The sequence below is a fragment of the Quercus robur genome, chromosome 2 (assembly GCF_932294415.1).
Source record: "Quercus robur chromosome 2, dhQueRobu3.1, whole genome shotgun sequence".
Taxonomy (NCBI): Eukaryota; Viridiplantae; Streptophyta; class Magnoliopsida; order Fagales; family Fagaceae; genus Quercus; species Quercus robur.
The window spans coordinates 21,460,488-21,482,824 of record NC_065535.1 but is presented as its reverse complement, the minus strand read 5'-3'; the positions used below and the strand labels follow the sequence as shown (position 1 = coordinate 21,482,824).

Below are 22,337 nucleotides of genomic sequence, written 5' to 3'. Positions count from 1 at the left end.
ATAGTGGCGTTTTTAATCCCTATAGTGAAGTTTTAAAGCCATATAGCGGCGTTTTTTGCAATTTATGGAAATCGAGTCTCTAAAACTCGATTTTCAGCGCAATTTTTTTTCTCCAAATCGAGATTTAAAAACTCGAGTTCCATCTGGAACTCGAGTTTTAGATACTCGAGATGTTATTTTTCAAAATTGTTTTGAAATATGACAATTAACTAAATTTTTTAATATTTATTGTTATTTTAAAAAAAAATTCCGCCTCGGGTGAGCTGTCTGTGTGTCCGTAGGGTTCCTGCCAACAAATATATATGTGGTCACGGATTTCCTCCATACTGGAACAGCTGTCACTTAATCCTCCAACTGGAACAGCTGTCACTTAATGCAATTGACACTTAGGCTTGGGGACCCATTTTAACTGAAGAGCTGTTAACCCTAACAGTGTTAGCCAAATTTTCTTCTCAGACATCCACTGATACCCAGCCTCCAGCCTCACGCCTCTCTCTCTCATCCCCTCCACCTTTGTCTTGGTTTTCTCAGCAAACTCAGACCGGCGAGCTCTTGTGAGGCGAATCGACGGCGGCGGTTCTGACCGGCAAGAGCTTGTGAGGCGGAATGGACGGCGGCCACACCTCTGTTTTTCTCCGAACCTCAGACCGGCAAGAGAATCCGGCCACCCACTGCACACGCCGTTCCTCCACCGATTCCGCTCCATCCCTTCTCTCTCTTTGCCATTCCCATCTCTTCGCCGCCAAGGACCACCGATCCTACCACCCATCTTTTCAAGGCTCCGATTTTTATAAGAGAGCAAATTGAAATCTCTTCTCCCACTTGACAACATCTGTTCTGCAACATCATCTTTACCCTTAATCGGTAAAGGTCCGATGTTCCTATATGAAATTTTTAAAGAGAAACGCTGTTTAATTTCAGAAGAGAGCAAACTGAAATCTCTTTTCCCACTTGATGATATCAGTTCTACAGCATCATCTTCTCTCTTAATCGGTAAGATCTGGTTTAATTTCCTATATGAACTTTCAGCCTGCTCTATTTTTTTTTTTTATCTAACAGATTTTGCATATTCATTTGGTTTTGGTTTTGAATTTTTTTTTTTTTTTTTTTTTTTTTTTTTTTTTTTTTTTTTGCGTTGAATCTTAGGGTTTTAGAAAGCGGTTTTTGGCTGATTTTTCCTGGTATTAGAAAGAATAGTTTGGTTTTTTTTTTTTTTTTTTTTGACTGAGAAAGGTAGCTTTCCTTTGGTTTTAAATGGATATATTTTTTTAAGTTTGTATGGATGTAATAAATTTTTATTATTTTAAAGAAAATTAGACCAGCAATTTAATTTGGAAAGAAGCTGTTTGTAATACGGGATGTTTTTCCTTAAATTCTATATGTACATTTTTATTGAGTTTATGAACCACTCTTGTTCCTATTCAAATCCACTGGTGATTATTGTTTCTTTAAAGTTTGGTTATATTCATGAGGCTTTGAGTGTTTCTGCCGTGATTCAAATGAATTCTTTGTTGTTGGCCATTAAAATCTCTAGAGGCTAAAAAGGTTGTAAAATTTTCTATTAAAAAGAATAGAAAGATCATATCAGATTCCAAAATTTTCATAATCAATAGAAAGATGGTCAAGAAAAAACTGTAAACTAAGAGACGTTTTTAGTTAGTTTAATTTTATTGTCTTTATTCTATGCAAAATTACCGCTTATTTCTTTCAATTTCTTTTATAGATGCTAGTCCATATCATATGAAGCACAGTGCATTTAAGCTCAAGAATGCTATTATGCAGCAACAATATAAACTCTGTTTACAGAACAAGTGCAACTTTAAGTTCTTTCTCATAATGTGGACCTTAAGGGTTAAAAGTGAGATCCAGAAGACTTAAATGGACAAGAAGATTAATATTTGCACAGTTCGCGACTGAGGATAGCTGCTATATAAGAGTAATAGGGATGATGGTTAGTTCAGAAGAGATGTGCAATCCCCATGGAGAAAAGCTGCATTTTTGAAGTGCTTTCTGTGTCTACAAACTTGCCTAATTGTTCTTTCTCTGGCTACCTAGTCTCTTAAACACAGGTTTTGGGGTAGCTTGAATGTTGATTCTGGACCCAAGGCCCTTCTTGATGTAATTTCTGAGGATAGTAGCAAGTCCTCTTCCTTTGTATTGCCTTGATGTTCACTGCTTTGTATTTTAATAAAATGTTTTTCTCATAGCAAAGAAAAATGATACAACACCTTGCCACGAGACAAATTTTTTGGCTTAGGGCAAAGAGAGCTTCTTAGAGTTGCTTTGTATATTTAATTTACATCCTTCACTATGCCTCGTTATACAGATTGTTTGAATTGGCCAAGTATATATATATGTTAGTTGCTGCAACGACTACAAATGCAAAATCCATAGCTTATATTCTGTTACCAACCAAGAAATGAATCCATTGCGTTCTCAAAACTCATTGCAACAGTACAAAACAAGACAAAATAGAGAGAACAAAACAGTGAAACCTTTTTTTTTTTTTTTTGAAGCAAAAAAAAAAAAAAAAACTAATCAAATGTAAAAGAGATGTCATTTCAAGTGGGCAAATGACCATAAAGTCTCCAATGCAACAGAACTGTTTACATTATTTCAACTTTCTAGATGAATCAATCTTGCTGCAATTACTATAAATGCAAAATCCATAGGTTATGTTCTGTCACCAACTAAGAAATGAATTCATTGCATTTTCAACACTCATTGCAATAGTATAAAACAAGACAAAATAAAGAGAACAAAACAGTTTTTTTTTTTTTAAGAAGCAAAAAACAGAACAATCAAATGTAAAGGAGATGCCATTTCAAGTGGGCAAATGACCATAAAATCTCCAATGCAACTGAACCGTTTACATGAATATTTGTGCGTGAATGATGTCTACAATGACAAGAATGAGTAGTTGCAGACCAGAAAAAGAAAATGGATGAGTAGTGAATATGGATTGAGGAAAATACATGACAAATGTAATATTTCATGCCCAGTTATGCCATCAGATTTGGTTGAAAGGGCATCAGTTCCATCAACCAATTTTAAAAACGTTTATGCCATATTTCATTCGTATGGAACTCTACAATATAATTTTCAAATAGCTATAATCACTAGTTTGTAAGTTCTAATGACTTTGATTCTCATGACTTTTTCTTAGGGTTGGTGGTAACCCTCGTAGTGTGTTTTCCTTTGGATTCATCCATTGGTTTTTCACTTTGTCAACAAATCAGTATTACATTATTTATGTGATTCATATGTTGTAGCGTGTAAATCAGAAACCCATTGAATAGCTTAATTGGTTAACTTAATCAAGTTGGTTAATTCCAATAAATCAATCAACGGGTCAAAATTGTTCCATTCACTATTTTTTCTGGGCATTTATGGGGTGAATTGTTTGAAGTGTGAGGAACTACCTTGGCCATGTCCACTACCTACCACCCACAAATCACAATCTAATGGCCAAATTGAGGTACTGAATAAAAGTATTGAACACCTCAAGTGCTATGCAGGAGAACATTCCAAACAATGGTATGCTTGGCACCAAGCCACCAACTATCACGACTCCACAAATTGACCCCCTTTGAGGCTCCGGGTGGATTTCCTCTCCCAAGGCTACTACAATACATCCCTCGCACCGCTAAACTTGAAGCTATGGATGACCACCTAAAATCCAGGAAAGGAATCCTCAACCTTCTAAAGCACAACAGGCTAGTACCCCAGGATGAAGCTCCATGCAAGTAGATAGGCATAGGACTGACAAAGAGTCGTAGCGTGGGAGATTGGGACTTCCTCAAATTGCTCTCCTACAAGTAGAAGTCACTAGTAGTTAGGAACAGGAAGAACCTATGCTCTTTGGTCCTTTTCAAATCATCCAAAGGGTTAGACAAGTTGCATACAACCAAACTTGCCCTCTAATTCCAAAATGTATCCAATTTGTAATGTTTCCTGTCTAGAGCCAAAATTAGTTAAGAATATCACTCCAATACCCACTCTGTCACCAGTAGATAAAGCCATAACGGCAATTGAACAACCACTGAAATCATAGTCAAATGGCATGGCACACGAGAGGAAGGTGCAACTTGGGAACTGCTTCACACCCTAAAATAGCAAACCCTCACCTTGTGGGCAAGGTGGTTTAAAAGGGGAAGGCAATATAATGAGCCCAAACATGCAAACCAACCCATGATCATAACAATGAAGCATGACGTGTGGATGACTAAGCATGTCACCAAGATCAAGAACAAAGAGAAAGACGACCAAGACAGTTAATTTACTAGTTACAAGTAGCTGGTTGGCTAGTTAGAGGAACAATCTTGAGATTTTCTTGATTTTTGTTTTGCTCCCTAGTATAAATACTAGGAGCCATTTGACAATTCTGATGCATCAACATGAATATAATTTCCTCCACTTTCTTTGGGCTCTCTTCCTAATCCCCATTCTTCTTCTTGGAGGGTAATTATCTCAAACTAAGTCAAATCCTTTATTAAAACCTACGCACTTTCCCTTAACCAAAACCAATCAATTCCTAGTCCAACCTAAGTAGATTATGAAAATTCCTAGTTTAGACTGCTTGGCTAATTACGCAACAAAATCTATATAGTATCTAAAAGTTTAAACGTAACATTTATTGTTGCCGCACACCTTTTGAGCCACGTTATTGTAGCACTTTGGTCCACAATGGTCAATTTTGGTCCACTTCTATTTATTTGATCCAATCTAATCCTTTTGGTCCACTTCGCTCCACTTTTGTCCATTTAGTCCAATTCATGTCATTTCGGTCCACTTCGCTCCACTTCTATCCATTCAGTCCACTTTTGTCTACTCTGGCCCACTTTTTCCTTTTTTTTTTTTTTTGTTGGTAGGTTTTTTTTTATTTTTTAGTTTTTTGGCTCAAAACTTCTTCTTCTTTTTTTTTTTCCCCCTTAATTTTTGGGTTGAAAAGTATGATATTTTATTTTATTTGGGACATCAAACTCTTAGTTTTTGACTAAGAAATACAAACAAAGTAGGCATTAGAAATTAGAGATATGAGTCATAAAAAGTAATAAAAATGATAAATATTTAAAGGATTATCTTAAAATTCAAGTTTCAATAATATAAGCATTATAATTATATTTGGAAAGAAAAAAATGTTACAATTCTAAACTTATATAATAATTTAAAGTTAATGTAACATGTCACATCCTTACATGTATTCCATGGGATGTGAATGTACAATTTTTTTTTTAATATTCTTGAATATGTTCAAATTCGTCAACCAATTATGGTATATTTATAATAATAATAATAATAAAAACCTTTTAATAACATATTCTCCATTTATATAAAACAATATTATAATTATATAATTTAAATCTTTTATTAAATTAATTTATCACATATATATATATATATACATATATTGTAAGGACTCAAAGATTAAACAGACCAAGTCCCCTTAGAATAGTGAGGTTAGTACAATTCAACTAGGCCCAAGTCAATATATATTTGTAAGAGAGTGGATTAAACAAAAATGAGGGGTTAGCCTGAAGACAAAAATAGGGAAAAAAGACTAAGGATCATAGATTGAGTAGATAAATGGTTTAATACAAGTTCGCCCGAGAAGGCCAATGATACTTAGAATAATACATTGTTCATGCTCTTCTCTCAATGTTCTTGTTCTAATGCCTATCATTTTCCTCCCCTTTTATCTAGAAGTTCCCTTCCCTTATATACTTCTTAGCACTTCAAATCTTGACCCCTCATCTCCACCTACCCAAATTCTCATCCTGAGACCTGCCCCCTTAAGCTTCTGATGAAGGTGGTAGAAGGAGCTGCTTAACTGTGAAATTCACTGTTCAGGTCTCTTCTTTATCAATGCAGCTGATAAAGCTGTTACCAACTATTTAATACAGAGGTAGTAAGCTACTTCTCACTAGAAACTTCCCCTCCCCCCCATGATTCTCTCTCCACACCCTATCCTTCCCAATAAGAGCTCCCAAAAGTCTTTTGTCTCTTCTCCTCCTCTCCTCAAGTGGATTCCCTCTTCAGGCTTATGATGTCTTAATAATCACACTAACAGCTCAACGATCCCTTCCTCGGTCCTCCCCCCCCCCCCCCCCCCCCACACACACATATATGTCACTATGTATTGTTGTTGAATGCAAATCACATTATATGTTCCATTACACAAAACTTATAAAAATATAAAATACTTAAAAATAACACATGCACTATTTAACCTACAAATTTTACATTATATTCTTATAAAATAAATTACATTCGTGGGTTTGCGACCAATTATATTAATTAAAAATGAATCTCAATTTGTGTGACCTACGAATTAATTCTAATCACCACAATTCAACATGCACCTTATCATAAAGCAAAGCAAGATACACAAAAATAATAAACACTAGATTTCGTGACAAAGTAGAAAATCAATGAAGATCCTTTTAAAGAAAAAAAAAAAAAAAAAAAAAAAAAAACCCACTACGGGGTAATGTACCTAACTAAAGCAACCTACTATAAAAAAGTGGAAGTTTATTAACTAGTTGCAAAAACCTTTGTGACTATACTCTAAAGACCTATTTGGCGACTCATTGGTGTCACCACAACAGTTTCGGATCCTCTGAACTTATCGTATATGAATCCTTTTACTAGTGCGACTAGGCTTCAATAACCAAAACCTTAGGTGCACTCCAAGACAACTCCTTGAAATTTTTCTCTACATTGAACTCTTTAGGGAAAACCAAAAGGTACTTGGTTTCACACAATCAAACACTCTCCTTAGGATCTTTGGGATCACAAGATGAGTGGACAAAGGATACGTATTCTTCTATTAAATACAAAGAGAAAAGGCACAAGGTTTTCTTCCCGAATAGCACAGATTGTAGCCTCCCTTTCTCTATTGAAAAATACGTGCAAAGTGATGCCACCAAACCTGATCTAAGAATTCAAAAAATATAGTCAAAATTGAACTTTTTCCACGATCTTGCTTGAGCAAGAGTCATGCGAGCTTAATGATTCACTTGAGAGGAGCGGGTTTAGTATCTCGCTTAACCGAGCTTTGAGCAAACGTCAAGCAAGCTACAAAATTTAGTATTTTGAGCCTTATCTTCAAATACAGACTTCAACCAAACTTTTCATTGACTGAATTACATCAATACACTCGAAATTCATTACAACAAAATTTCATGAAATAGGCCAACACCAAAATCTCATCAGGGTCGTTACAATTGCTTCTCATCCAAACCAAGCAACACAGCTTTCTAATTAAGTTTAATACTGATAACAGGCATCTTCACTCAAAATACAAATTTACTCGCACAAAAAGATATCATAGGAATCTCTTGCAACAATCTGATAACTGTTTGCAGACTTTCTAGTTATTTTTTGAACAGTTCCATGCAATGTGAGAATATACCACAATAAAATTGTTCCTTCATTAATTGAGCTAGACTGATAAACTAATCATCATTGCGTATCTGAACCCTTTAGATTTATATAGAAAGAATTCGCTAATACATTTTCCCAATTTGACTAGAGGGTTGTGTACGGTATCAATCAACAACTGGAGCTCATCGGAGTTCCAGCCACGCGCCGGTGGAATACTCGCACGTACGCGTCACATGCGCCTAGAGCTCATCGGATATTACACGCATCTCCACGCGCCGAAAGTTTTCCTAAACTCTCCTCCACGCGCCGGTTACCTACTCTCACACACCAACAAATTGCTGCTGATGTCATCCTGACGTCATCTAATGACGTCATTACTCCACGTCAGCAGCCACACAAGCACGTACACATCAGCCCTAGTCCACGTCAGCGACATGTCATAGGATGACATCAGCGACTCTGCTGCCCGATTCGTGACCCGACCCGGAAACCCGGAACTGATCCAGACCAATATCCATTGACTTTGACTTTTGCGTTGACCTTTAACCAAAACTCAAAATTTTCCGAAAAGGCCTATCTTGCTCAATTTTTCACATAGATTCCAATTTTGGACTCCGTTTCTTCATTTGAAGCTTCGAAATTGGTCAATTGGCACATTCTTCATTGTGGTTTCTTCAAATGCATCTCCAAATAATCTTCTCATATTTATCCAACCTCTAGCCTTCATCAAGCTTCTGCCTTGAGTTTGAGGGAGGGTGTTAGAGATATATTAAACATATTAGCCCAATGTAATAGGCCCAAACCCACTGCTGCTTGTACTAGTGGTCCAATTTTGGACTCCGTTTCTTCATTTGAAGCTCCGAAATTGGTCAATTGGCACATTCTTCATTGTGGTTTCTTCAAATGCATCTCCAAATAATCTTCTCATATTTATCCAACCTCTAGCCTTCATCAAGCTTCCGCCTTGAGTTTGAGGGAGGGTGTTAGAGATATATTAAACATATTAGCCCAATGTAATAGGTCCAAGCCCACTGCTGCTTGTACTAGTGGTCTAGAGTTTAGTTGCCTATATATACTCATGTTAGGGTTTATTGCAACACAGGTTATTGTACTACACTCTTATATAATAAAGATGTAACCCTTAAGGGATTCCTCCGTGGATGTAGGCCATTAAGGCTGAACCACGTAACTCTCGTGTTCTCGGTGTTCCTATTCTATGCTTCCTCTTCCACATCCACTCTAGCCTATACAACATGGTGTATCAATGCTATATTTAACATGATATTAGAGCTAATATTTAACATTTATTTTCATGGTTTATGAGATCCTCTTTTTTTTTTTTTTAATTATTTTTTATTATGAAAGAATGAACAACTAAATTAGTGCGGAAGATGCTGATACTAATTAGTAATTACTTACAATTGCCCCCATTCTTGAGTTTGTCTAAAGCTTTGTTGGACGACCTTAGGAAATTCGACAAGTTAGGAGTATCACTATAATTTTACTTTCACTCTCCAAAACTGTAAAAGGGTGCAATTATTGGATGCAATAACCATCCAATTTCTTGTTGTCACAAGGCAATCCTTCATTCGATGTGTTCTGATCGAATGGTCGGAGGGTCAAAGCTGGTAAAATTTCATATTTTGCTCTGAAATTATTGGATTTACCCTAATTTGACTAAATATAACCAAGGTATTTGGAGAGGTTTCATAGTCTCAGTTCATGTCTCAATAGAGATTAGTGGGTTTTTCTTGATTGTTACGTACAAGCGGTAATTCTTCAATTGTAATGAACTGTAAAATCTGAATTTTAAGTGAGGGTGGGCTAATCCTTTAAGTTTTTATCATGCCACTCAATATTTTGTCTTGTGACATGGGCCTTGATCATGTGAGTGCTCATTTAGCCTAAATCTATTACTTACCCATTAGGGCTTCATGATTTTGTTACCCAAATAAACCATTAGCCTTGAAATTGGATGTTTTTCTTCCAAAATCCATTTTGTGTAATTCTGGGCTTTTATTAGGGAAGGTAGATTCGTTTCATTAAGGATGAGAGAAACAATATAGGTCATGAACCTTGATATAATGAGAAAATAATGAGCTTTGATCCGTGATGCAAGAGAAACACGGGTTGTGAGCCCATTTCATGATGGCCATGAGCTCAATCCATTGAGTAGAAAAATATGTGGGCTGTGAGCCCATTCCATGAAGTTTTGAAATGTGAGCCATGAGAAACATCTAGCAAAAGCCCAATCCATGTGATTGGATGAATTTGGGGTTGTTTTGGTATTTAAAAGAACTTGGCCCAAAACCCATTCTTTTCTTTTATAAAATACGATGAGGGCCTAATGGAATGAGGCCACATGACTGGTAAAAAAAAGAGAACTTAACAATTTTTATGTAATGATTTTTAGTAATATAGTAATATACCTTAAGTACAACCTACGTTTTGTCACCAAAAAAAAAAAAAAAAAAAAAGTACAACTTACGTTCAAAAAAAAAAAAAAAAACTCACAAATTAATTAAATCATAACAATTTTAAACCATATATGGTAACCTTTTGTCCCTCTAAGATTTTAGATATTGACTTGAAAAAAATATGAAATTACTGAATTCATTATATAATTATTTTGAAATTTTATTACTTATAACTCAGTTTTATGAAAAATAATAAATTATTATTTAAATTCTTTAAACAGTAACACTCTCTTTGTGTATTTTTTTTCTCATCAATTAAAACTTTTGCTTATTTATTTATTTATTTATTTATCTTTGTTCTTCTGGTATAACTTTTGAACATAAATAAACATTGATATAATAGGAAAAATTTTCTTTATATATTTTCAAGTGAGGTTTGGCTTTTCTGATATATAAAAGAGATATATCAAACAAAACAATAAAGATTACATAAAAAAAATTGTAGGAATAAAAAAAAAACTATCAAATAGAGGGGAATTTTTGGCAAGGCTGAGAGAATTACCCTCACCAACTTGACCCTTTACCTTTGTCAATTTACAAAGTCTTTTGTTATCAAATAAAAAAATTTGAGATTAAATTCAAACTATAACAAAAGAAACGTATTAATGTTATAATCATAAAACAGACACCATTACTTAGACTTCTAAAGAACTAAAGTCTTGTACAATGAGATATATAGATACGTGCGTATGCTTCATAGCATCTTCTTCAAAGGATAAGTTTTCAAACTAATATGACAATGAGATATGATCGTTTTCTACCTTTTATAGAACTAATTAGCCATTAAAATCATGTTATACATACTTTAAACATAGATTTTTCAAAAAACACATCTAATAATTTTAGTATACAAAGCTATTGATCAGCAGTGTAACCTTAATAACAATTACATTAAAAAAAAAAAAAAATATATATATATATATATATATGTAACTTAATCACAACCATATATATATAATCTCCTGAAAAATGATAAGTTGTTCACAAACCAAAACAATCAATCACATAGAGGGCGATACAGCAAATCGCAGTGGACATTCTTCTTTAAATCGGGATACAGGTAAAAGATACAGAAAGTAAAAAAATAATCTGCTGGCCGGAGCACTCCTGTTGTTGCGGGAAAGAGATCACATTGGTTGTGCAGAAAGCTTGCTGGAATGAAATCACACGAGCATATGACAGTGAGAGAGGATAAGACCAAGGACAAATTCAGCTGTTTTGAGCCCACCGATTACACGATGAATATGTGAACATGTAATGCTTATGGTCAAAGTTGGACCTAGAGCTAAGACTCCTTCAAAATTGAAACCACCAATTTTTTGTTCATTCTTATAAAGACAGCCGCAAAGATTAAAATAACAAAAAGAAGACCAATCCAATATTCAGTGAAAACATTGGAATCACTGGATTGAGAGTGCACGGGGTCAGACATTGGAATCACTTTTGGTCCACCACTGCCCGGGGGCGGTGGTGGACCGGGCACTGGTGGTCCACCACTGCCTGACTTAGACGCCGAGGTTTTGGTTAAGACTGCACGTATGGACAAAAAAAAGGCACCGGTAATGCCGAGAAGAGAAAACTGAGTGAACGTGAAGCATAACGATGCGTATATGAGACCGATACTGCTACTAAGGCTAACATGGCCAATGCAAAAGTGGAATAACATTGAGAGCAGCGAAAACACAAAAGCGCAGGCGTTGAAAATCATAAATATTTTGAAATATTTATTTTCTCTTAAAGTAGCTTCACCGTCGTCGTCGTCGTTTCCACCAGGCACCTGTATGACCGCTGCGTAGGTGACACTTGCAATGATTGTGGCTACAACGAAATTGAGGTCGATCATTTTCCGAATAGCTTCTTGTCTTTTGAGTCTTTTTTTTGTAGCAATAAGGGCTGTATCTTTCACCTTATTTTGCTCTACAGGCTCATTTCTCTCTGTTTCTTGAATTAATTGCCCATGTGCTTCTGTATCAAGAGTCTGTACTTCCATAGTATGTCTGTCAACGATTCGTTCCAAACTCAATCTAATGCCGTCTCTATTCAACTTTGACATGAATTTTTCCTGCAAAGGAGTTTGAAGGGAAATTGTTAGGACACTGTCACTCAACTCATTTAGTACAGCACAAGTTGTTAAGTTGCATGTCCATTTTGCAGTAAATTGCATCAGTTCACTAGTGCATCGCCAATTCTTTACCTTAATGATACAGCACGTGTAGGTGTGAATATGTAGTCATGTAATTGGAGTGATTTAGTCAAATTGCCAGGTGTTGGGTGCACTGCACCATGAGTCCAGCCCACGTAATAGACATTCTCATTAATGAGCATGTCATTCATGGTTCTTAACTTTTCTTCATTATGTACAAAGTCAGCATGGGTTGATTGGCTTAGGCGTGTTGGACACGCTGAAGGAAGAAAGAAAAGAAAGAAGTAAAAGGCATGGTCATTCGGCTAAGGGAGAGCTGAAGGAAAGAAATTGGTTGAAGCAAAGTCAAGAGAAATTGGCTTGTATTTATTGTGACTTGATGTGAAGAGTGTAAAAGGAAGAAAAGAAGGAAAAGATGAAGAATTAAATGGAGAGGCCATTCGGCCATTTGTGCAGGGGGAAAAAGAAGTGAAGTCCCAGAGTGTGGTGAGGACTAGGTGCAGTCTTGAAGAGCTGCGTGAGTGAGAGCAAGCAAAAGAGAAGAGAAAAATAGAGAGAGTAAGAGAAAATACATAATGAGGAAGAGAACAGTGAGTGAAAAGAAAATGAGAGTTTTTTCTTTACTCTAATTGTATCTCTAAGTGTTGTAATCTCTATTTTATATAGTGAAATTATCCGGAGTTTGTCTCGTGGTTTTTCCCTTCAAGGGGAAAGGATTTCCACGTAAATCTTTGTGTTTTTGTGTGGTTGTGCTTTCGCTGTACTTGCTAAAATTTATTCACAGTTGTAGAGAATTTTTCCAACACCGAGTGCTTGGTGAAATTAACCAGGATCTAAATGTGTTGTATTCAGTTAGTTACTTGACAGTTATATGCTAAGTTATTTAGGAAGCTGTTAGTGACAAGTTTGGCAGGCAGTTACAAGTTAGTACTTAGGGTCCGTTTAGTTGGGTTGAAAAGAAGAGGAAAAACAAAAGGAGAGAGAAAATATTGTTTTCCCAATTTGGTTCAAGATAGAAAACAGAGAGAAGAGAAAACAAAGAAGTAAAGTACTCACTTGGGCTCACAAATTTTCATCTCCCTGATTTGGAAAGGAAATTAAGGAAAAAAAAAAAAGCTCCAAACTTAAAATTAGGCATCTACCCCTCAAAGTGCCAATCTAAGCCAAGCGAATCCGGGTTGAGAAAAGTTGTTGTCGTCCTCTACGTAGATCGCTAGATGAGTCGTCGCCATCCTTCACCGTCCACAGAATCCCACATCAATCAACTCGCTGCACACCATTGACTTCGCAACCCATGAAATCTCGCGCCAATCTCCTTCCTTGTATCTTCAACATCCTCTCTGTGACTTAGGCTATGTTTGGAAGTTTGGACGGAAAGAAGAGTAGAGGGGGGGGGGGGGGGGAGAGTAGTGGGAAGAAGAGTAGAGGGGAATGGTTATCCTCCATCTTGTAGGATGTTTTTAAAATTAAGTAAGGGGAAGGGGAATAATTAACTTTTTCATAGTATAAAGTTGTGATTTACAACTATATTTTATGTTAGTTTTAATTCATCAAATTTGATTGTAATATTGTTCAATTATTTCCCTGTATTTTTGTGGCATTTAATGTAAGGGCTGTGTGTAAGAGTTTGGTGAAGAATTTGTGAAGATGTGGATTTCGCGACTTGCAAGCGACTGGCTCACGACTGCTGACCCGCGAAACAGGCCACGTGAGAAGCACATGCTGGAATTTAAAGAGTCTTTGATTGGCTGAATTTCACGTGTCATTCATGACTCAGGCCAAGTCGCAAGTGACCCATGAAACTCTCTGCCTGATTATTTTTTAGTGTCTTTTTTCATTCTTTTCCAACACTATATAAACCCTTCATTACAAACAAAACTTTCTACCTGATTATTTTTGAGTGCGTCTTTTCTCATTCTTTACCAACACTATATAAACTTCCATTACCCACAAAACTCTCTACCTGATTATTTTGAGTGTGTATTTTCTTATTATTTACCAACACTATATAAACCCTCATTACCCACGAAATGTAAGAAGCAGAAGGAGTATTTACAAGAAACTTTTGAGAGAGAAAACCCTAGCCAAACACTTGAGAGTTAGAGATTGTTTACCCACAATTCTCTATATCATTTCTTTAGAGTTTCCATTTACTCCTACCTTTCCATCTACACATTTTTTAGAGGTTCCTAACCCAAACACTTACCTCACTCATTCTAAGTGTTGAGAGAAATTTTGGTGCCTATGGGAAGCATTGGAAGAAGCCATTGAATGGCGAATGCAATCGGACAGAGTTGTAAGATCCAGATAACTAGTGAAAACAAGACTTTGAGAAATCTGTTAGTAGCAGGAACTTGGAGGGCTCAAGTACATTAGATAGATTAGGCTTAGAGGGTCTTTTTGATATTGGTATACTCCAACTTATTCACTAGTGGATCGATTTCTGCTTGAAGGGCCGTAGAGAGGTTTTTCGCCGAGTACTTCGATTTCCTCTTTGATAACATGTCTCAATGTTATCTTGTATTTGCATCTCTCTTCCCTACTCTTTAAGCTTTATATTTATTGCGTTTCATTAATAAAAGCAATTAAACTATAATTTAAAATTAGGAGTCTAAACAAGCATTAGTGTTTTCACACTAATTGAGCTTTCACATAGTTTGTAATTTTGTTAATATGATAAGGATAAATTTAGTAATTCATTTGATCAAGTATTTTTACACTCTAACTCTCCCTCCAAATCTCTCCAATTTGGAGGAATTAAAAATGATGGGTTAAAAGTAGTTAGAACCCCTCCAAATCTCTCCCCCTCCTCCCTTAAAAAACATCTAAATAAAGTAATTTAACTTACTCTCCCTCCCTCTACTATCCTCCCTTCTACTCCTCCTCCATCCAAACAAGCTATTAGTTATCAGATCTATATATGGGCAGACGATGAATTGCTCTCACTAGAATGTGTTTTTTTTCTCTCTCCTATGTGTGCAACAGTTTATAGATATATATATATATATATATATTTTTTTTTTTTAAATTGTGTGGGTATTGTTTTTAGAGAAATGCTAAGTGCACAACATTTTCACAACAAATTCTAAGTAACAAGTTATTATTGGCTGTTATTAGTGAGCAAAAGAGTAATTTTAGCTATAAGTTCAAATTAAAACCAATAATAACTAATCACTTAGGATTTGTTGTGAAAACTGAAAGTATTGTGAAAATGTTATAGGCATAACACTTCTTTTTTGCATAAGAAATAATTTTTGTTATTTTCCTAAAACATTTTTAAAAAATTGAGTAATTAAACAAAAATAGATTAATATGCTTATAAATGTATTTATATGTTTATGGGTAGTATAATATAAAAAATAATAATAATAATGTTTTCTATAATAGGGGGCATGAAATAAATTTCTACAAATTACATTTTCCGTTTCCTTATTTTTCTTCCCAACCAAACAAAGGAGTTTTCTATCCCGCCACTTTCCATCCTCTCAACCAAACACACATGAGGAAAATTAAAATTTCTTCTATCCCCCTTCAACTTTCTATCCCTCCCATTTTATATTTTCCCACTTTTTTACTACTCCTATCGAACATACCCTTAGTGAAAGCATAGCCTAAGCCACTATTAAGGTTAGCTTCTTGTTGAATGAGACTTATTCATAAAATATACAAAACTTTACTTCTCTTCATCTCAATATCTTTGTAATTTCCTTTTTCCAGTTCTTGGAGGTTAACTGTCGTCGAATTTAATCCCTATTCATAAATCCTTAAGAACCAGTAGGGTCTTATTAGAATTGTCATTAAATAATGCCTAAGCATTAGCATTAGGTGTGCTAAAACACCCAAAATGCTATTTTAGCACAACAAACAACATAAATCAAGCTCCATCCAATGTGCCATTTTTAATTTTTTTTGCAAATATGCTACAATGATCTACTACTGACTTTTAATATATTTATTCTCTCTCTCTCTCTATCTAAAACCAACCATGCAACCCTTATGGCCAATTGCTTAGGTGTTGGGTTGTTTTCGATGGTTTTGGTGAGTTTTTTAAAGTGATTCCTGCTACTCTCTCTCCCTTTGCAACCTTGACTTTTGGTGGTTGGTGAGATCGGCGGTGAGATTAGCGTGCGTTGTGGGTTTCTGGTGGTTGTTGAGGTGGGTTTGCCATGGGTGTTTGTTTGTTTTTTTTTTTTTTTTCCTTTGTGTGTGTGTGTGTGTGGCAATGGTGGTTGTTATGGTTGGTGTTTTTATAGCTGGTTATGGCAGTGGTTAGTTTTTAGGGTTGGTTATTGTATATTATTTTAAGGGGTTGTTGTATATTATTTTAATAGGTTGTATGTTAAAATAGTAGATGAGATGTAAAATGTATTGTTATGCAATGTGTTAAAATAAATAAAGTAATTTTTTAGTGTGCTAAATCAAGTTTTTTTTTCTTAGAATAACTATATAGAGTTCTTAGGGAGTAAAAACAATCACAAAATAGTTAAGGAAGACAAGAAAAGTTCACAATAATTTCACAACATTCCTAAATTAGTCTATCACCTCACATATGGTCTCACCATTTGTGCAATTAAAATTTTTTGTAATACTAATTTGATAATGTTGTGAACTTTTGTTGTGTTCCTAAGCATAACTCTTCTTAAAATCTTATTCTCATTCATTTCAAAATGAATGAGAATAATTTAGAAAATAGTGAAATTACTGCTAAAACTCTAGAGAATCTTAATCTCCCTAATCACACATATAAATGACAAAGAGTCTAATATGGGATAAAATAAAAATTAATAAGAACACAAGAACACTCTAAATTTTATGGCCAAAATATACTTTGCATTGTTAAAACTTAGCCCTAGATCAATTTTTTTATTTGAAGTTTAAAAGTGGTCACTTTTAATCATTAATAAGCTTAAAATGATTGCTTTTGGTCCTAAAAATACTTAAGGTGGTCGATTTTAGTTCCAAACAAATATAAAGTGATTGCTTTTAATCCCTATGGATTGATAGTGTTTCTAACGAAGACATTCTAGGATTAGAATCCACCCTTCCCCAATTATCAAATTTAAAATTTAAAAAACAAGAAGAAAAGAAAAGGCAAGACAAGAAGACTTAGTTACACAAATTAAAGAATCAAAAAAAATTATGAGGTATGATTAGGTAAAGTGAGGCAAGTAATAAGAGAGAGAGGTATTACATAAAATTTGTAAAACATAGAAGCCGTATCATGGACATTTCAATCAATTTCATTTCATTCCATCTAATTTCTCCCAATTTTGAAAATGAAAAATTGAGTTTTGAGAGAAAAATAAACTCCAAACAAAAGAATATAAATGATATTGTTAAAAATTCTTTGTATTCCATTCATTTTTATCATTTTCCATCTCCAAATGGGAGAAATTTTGTTAAATTACCAATTCTAACACTCTTTCTCATGCATGGGAGAGTGGAGGTGATAGGGATCAAGCTAGAATCTCATACTTTGACACTATGTTAACAATTCTCCAAAAAACTAAAATTGAAAGAAAATGGTAAATTTAATCATTTAACCATATAATTCTAACAAATTTTTCTTGATAAAACTATAATTTTGCATCAATTGTGTTCAGTGTACCGTTTAAGATTTACGGGGCTTACCTTTTTTCCTGACTTAAGTCGTTTATCTGATTGAATAATGTCAACTGTACTCATCCCTGCCTTGTTCATAGCCATCCAATCGATTCTCCTGTCTTTTGCGAACATCATTAATAGTGCATAACGCCCTTCCATGGCAGCCAGATGAAAAGGGGTGTTTCCTTCCTTATCTTGTTGATTTATGAGATCCTCAGTAGCCAATGTTTGTAGGAAGACCTTCACCAGTTTACTATTTCCACTTTCTGCAGCAAGATGAAGAGCTGTCCTATCTTTCTTGTCCAACAATTCACAACTATCTGGACATTCTGTAATAAGTGTTCTTGTTACGTCAACATGCCCTTCTTTTGACGAAATGTGAAGGGCAGACATGCCTGCCTTTTCCTTTATGTAAACAAGGGACATGTTCTTTTTCAAAAATAGATTGACAAATTTTGCATTGCCAAAATGTGCAGCATAATGAAGAGGAATCCAGCCAAAGTCATCCGCTTCTACAATTGCAGACGGACAAGCTTCTAACAACTTACCCACAAAATCTACAGAAAGATAAAGAAAAGATCAAGTAGCAAAATAATGGTAATGTCGATGGATATGTGTGAAGAAATCTATATATACATAGTTAAAGCTCAGAGAAAACCAAATTAAAATCTAACTTGAATTTCAATTATGAGCCATCACACGTGTTCTATTTAATTTTTAATTTTTGTGCCAAGCGAATTATTTGTGTAAAAATCAAAAAATTCAAAGCCAATTAGATTTAAATTTAGATTTAAATTATAGTTCAATTTTGCGTCACGTGTCCATCTACTTTTTTTTTATGAGAAATGAATTATTGGATGCAAAAACCGAAGACTCTAAATCCAATTAAATTCTAAAATATATATATAATGAAAAACCGTTATATATTTCAGAAATCTATGGTTTAAAATGTTAGTGATCGTGGTAATTCCACTTCAGAGAAGCTAAAGCAAATTACAAATGGTTGATTTGTATTCAGTCCTGGATTGATTGCATCATAGGCACAAGGTTGAAGATGACTGAATTTGGGGATGACCGTTGGTTTTAAATCCAGGTGCAATGCACCGTTTCACTAATGTAATAGAAGTGCAACGCACCGTTTTGTATGTATCTGTTATTTAAGCTTCAGGAGCTAGAACGATGTCGTTTAGAAGAGTGGAACAGATTTTCAATTGTATTGGCGCGAAACCTCTGTCAGTTTGGAGTTAGTTAACCTTCCTAAATTCACGGAGTTGATCCGAATGATCAGGATCAATTCTGTTACTCAATACCTTAGGCAGATTACATTATATATACTGTTGTACTCTCAATTTATGAATCAAGCAAGTCTATTTTTCTCATTCTCTCTCTCTCTCTCTCTCTCTCTTCTGTTACGTCTTTCTCTGAAGGTTTTCACTTCACACAAACAGATATTAGTCGTAGTCAAGATTACTCTTTAACACTGAGATTGTGCTTTACAATCCTTTAACAAATTCTTCAAAAAAATGGTGTAAGTTACCATGTATAATTTCAACATTTTCTAAAAAAATATATTTTTTGAACCGTATAATTGTAATTATTTTTAATGCACCTGTGTATATGCATGGGATTATATATTAGTACTAATAAAAGCTGAATCATTTGGCAGAATATTGTTGTCAACATAGTTTATTCTTACTTTATGATATGTGTGTGAAGAAATTTAGAGCTTCTATGAACTATGCTAAGCTAACAAAATCGAAGTATTTTCAAACTAAAAAAAAAAAAAAATAGTTTGATTAAAATTTTAAATTTCTTGAAACTTATATAATAAAAGTCTACCTAAATTAAACTATCCTTTATCATTTATCATATGCGATTGAACTAACTAATTAAAAATTCAATGTAAAAGAAAAGAACATATTTTACAAATATTATCGAAACTATCTTACAAATTAATGAGCTACTTGAAACTTTATTAGAGTTTCTCCTATATTAATTAACGATTGTAATACATATATATTAGATTAAAAAATCATGGATAGATGCTTAAGATAATTAAATTAGATATGTTTTTGAAATTTGGTAATATAGTTTTTATTGGAATAGAATTTTAAACTTCTTAAAAACTAGGTAATAAAGTTTTACCTAAAGTAAGCTTTAATAATAATAATAATTAATAAGACAAATTACTCTAATATTTAATTATAGCGTACACACTTGTTACAAAAAAGGCAATGTTAAATTTTATTTTAAATTTTTTGAAAGTTTTTGTAGGAGGGGTGAGGCCGAGTTCGAAATAGAAATTGTGGGCCCAGCCCAAGGAGGAAAGATGAAGAGACCAACCTCCCGAGGAGCTCAAGGAGCAAGCATTACTCGAGAATTACCAAGCAAGCCAATAGTACCAAAAGACAAGAAACCGAGGAAGGTAGAAGAAACGTGTGAGTAAAGAAGAAAGGAAATATCTAGATAAAGTAGTCATCACCTCCGCATTTAATGCATTGTACCAACTCAAATGGCCACATTAATGAAGGAATGACTCTTGAACAGTAGCCTCACAACTTGCAGCACATTTCACCACCTCCAGCACAACCTTGATGGGACAAGCATCCAAAGGAAGGCCCCTAGTTGTACAAGTTGAGGGCTAGGATGCAATCCAAAGGATTATATAAGGAAAGGAAACCCCTCCAAATTAAGGGATGAGAAATTGAAAGAAAATAAAAAAACTGTGTAGGGGAACCCCATATCTAAAAAACTTGAACTCAATACGAACATTGGCTCTTCAACCAAATCCAAGGAAGTGTTAATTCCTAATTTGGTCTTATATGAATGATTTATTGAGCTATTTTCATCTCAAACACAGCATTTAGATCATAAGATTGCATTAAAAGTGACATCGGAAACCCATAACTCTAAACAAATTAATGGTATTGGGCCTAACAACCTAACTCTCCACCACCCTAAGTGGACCTAGTGTATTTTCGAGCCCATTAAGTTTTGGTAATACAATTTTAGTTAGAGAAGAATTTCAACCTTAATAAAACTTAAGTAATTGAGTTTTATCTAAATAAATTATTCCAATAATTAATAAGATAATTTATTTTAATAATTAATGAGAGAATAACTGCCAGCTTTATAATCCAACTTTTATTATATGATGATGTAATTGTTGTCCTATATAATTGAAAATTTTTAATATTTGAAAAATACTAAAATGCAAATTGCACCCTCTAAATTTGGTTTAAATTCATTTCAATTCTCTAATTTTACTTTTGTTTAAATGAGTCCACTAAATTTCAAATTTATTCAATTCAGACCTTCTATCCATTTTTTTTAATTGCTCTTAAAAAACTACTATTATTTTCACATAAAAAAAATCTATAAAATTAATCAAAATATTTGCATTTAATTTTTTATGTAAGAATTTTTTCCAAAAAATCTTTTTTTATTAGTTAATTGCATAATTAACGGCAATTTTTTTAATGAAACTGAAGAAAATGCCTGAATTGAATAACTTTAAAACTTGAAAAACTCAAATTTCATTCAGACTTGGAGGGTGCACTTTACAATAAGAAGTTAATAACCATGAAACAAATTGTCTTGAAGGGAGATGCAAAAATTTACCTAATATTGTCATGCCGCGTTTTGGAGCTTGTTCATTTTCTGAGTTAGAGAGCTTGAGAATAGCACGAAGGAAACGATAGATACATAAGAGAGTATGACTGTGCCAGTCAGCCTTTTCCTCTATGGCTTTAAACCGTTTGCCTAGAGGGAATAAATGCACAGCAGCAAAAGTTAGTGAAAACACAGTTAACAATCTATAATTTTTTTTTTTTTTTGAGAAGATAAATTGTTTATTAGCCAATTTTAAAGACAATTAGCTGAATTGGTTAAATCTCCCTTGTTTGGGAGTTCAAAATAGAATCGAATAAAATGGAATATATTTAAGTAAAAAAAATTAATAGAATGAAATTAAGTAACCCTGTTTGGATATTTTAAAATAAAGAAATGAAAATTAATGTAAATTAATGGAATTTAAGTAATTAACCTTGTTTAGAAGGAACATAGAGGGAAATTGATGGAATTATTTTATAACAATATTACTATTAGAGCCTTATTTTAAAATAAATGACTAAATATATAAGGGTATTTTGGGAGTTCTGGTAAAAAAATTCATTAAATCTAATTCAATTCCCTCTAATTCCTCCTAATTTTGAGGAGAATGAAAATTTGAGGTTTTAAGGGAATAGAGATAAATAAGAGTTCTTTCCTACTCATTCTATTCCTTCCCACTTATACTCTCAAATAAAGGAATGAACTTTCCATTCCCTTCATTAAAACTTCTAAACAAAGGAATAGAAGAATATTTTAGAATTATTATTTTCATTTCTTTTCATTCCATTTCATTTTCTCCTCCCAAAAGAGAGTTTACCCTCAAATAAGGGAGACGGTTCAAATTCAACCCGCATAAAGCAAAAATCAATAATTTTTTAACATAATGATAAAGAGCAATAATCATAAAATAGACACTATAAATTTCAAATTCAATTGAAACTTAATAATAAAAATCAGTTTTTAGAATGCAAAACATAATTGCTAAAATTTTCTTTTCCTGATTAATTTTCTTACATTTCAGTTATCTCATGTTGAATTTTATGATCCTCATTTGTATGTGTGTGTGTGTGTTTTTGGGGGTGAGGGTGTTAAGTTACTCTAATCTTCCTTAAAAT

The 22,337-nt window shown here is 33.9% G+C and overlaps 1 protein-coding gene and 1 long non-coding RNA gene across 4 annotated transcripts in view; one reads left to right on the top strand and one right to left on the bottom strand.

The window, feature by feature from the left end:
* The first annotated feature begins 340 nt into the window (after positions 1 to 340).
* On the top strand, positions 341 to 2,236 carry LOC126712870 (uncharacterized). Its single transcript, XR_007651178.1, has 2 exons — positions 341 to 993; positions 1,724 to 2,236. It is a non-coding gene; the product is annotated as an uncharacterized LOC126712870 (long non-coding RNA).
* Positions 2,237 to 10,787: 8,551 nt separating this feature from the next.
* Positions 10,788 to 22,337, bottom strand: part of LOC126712867 (ankyrin repeat-containing protein At5g02620-like) — a 66,639-nt gene continuing 55,089 nt past the window's right edge. For 2 of the 3 annotated variants that reach the window (XM_050412365.1, XM_050412364.1), the window contains exons 3-5: positions 21,232 to 21,372; positions 17,638 to 18,167; positions 10,788 to 11,925 (exon numbers count right to left, since the gene is read on the bottom strand). In XM_050412365.1, coding sequence (XP_050268322.1) covers positions 11,149 to 11,925; positions 17,638 to 18,167; positions 21,232 to 21,372 — 1,448 coding nt within the window. In that variant the 3' untranslated portion in view covers positions 10,788 to 11,148. The remainder of the gene's footprint in view (positions 11,926 to 17,637; positions 18,168 to 21,231; positions 21,373 to 22,337) is intronic. The other variant, XM_050412366.1, reaches the window with a different exon arrangement.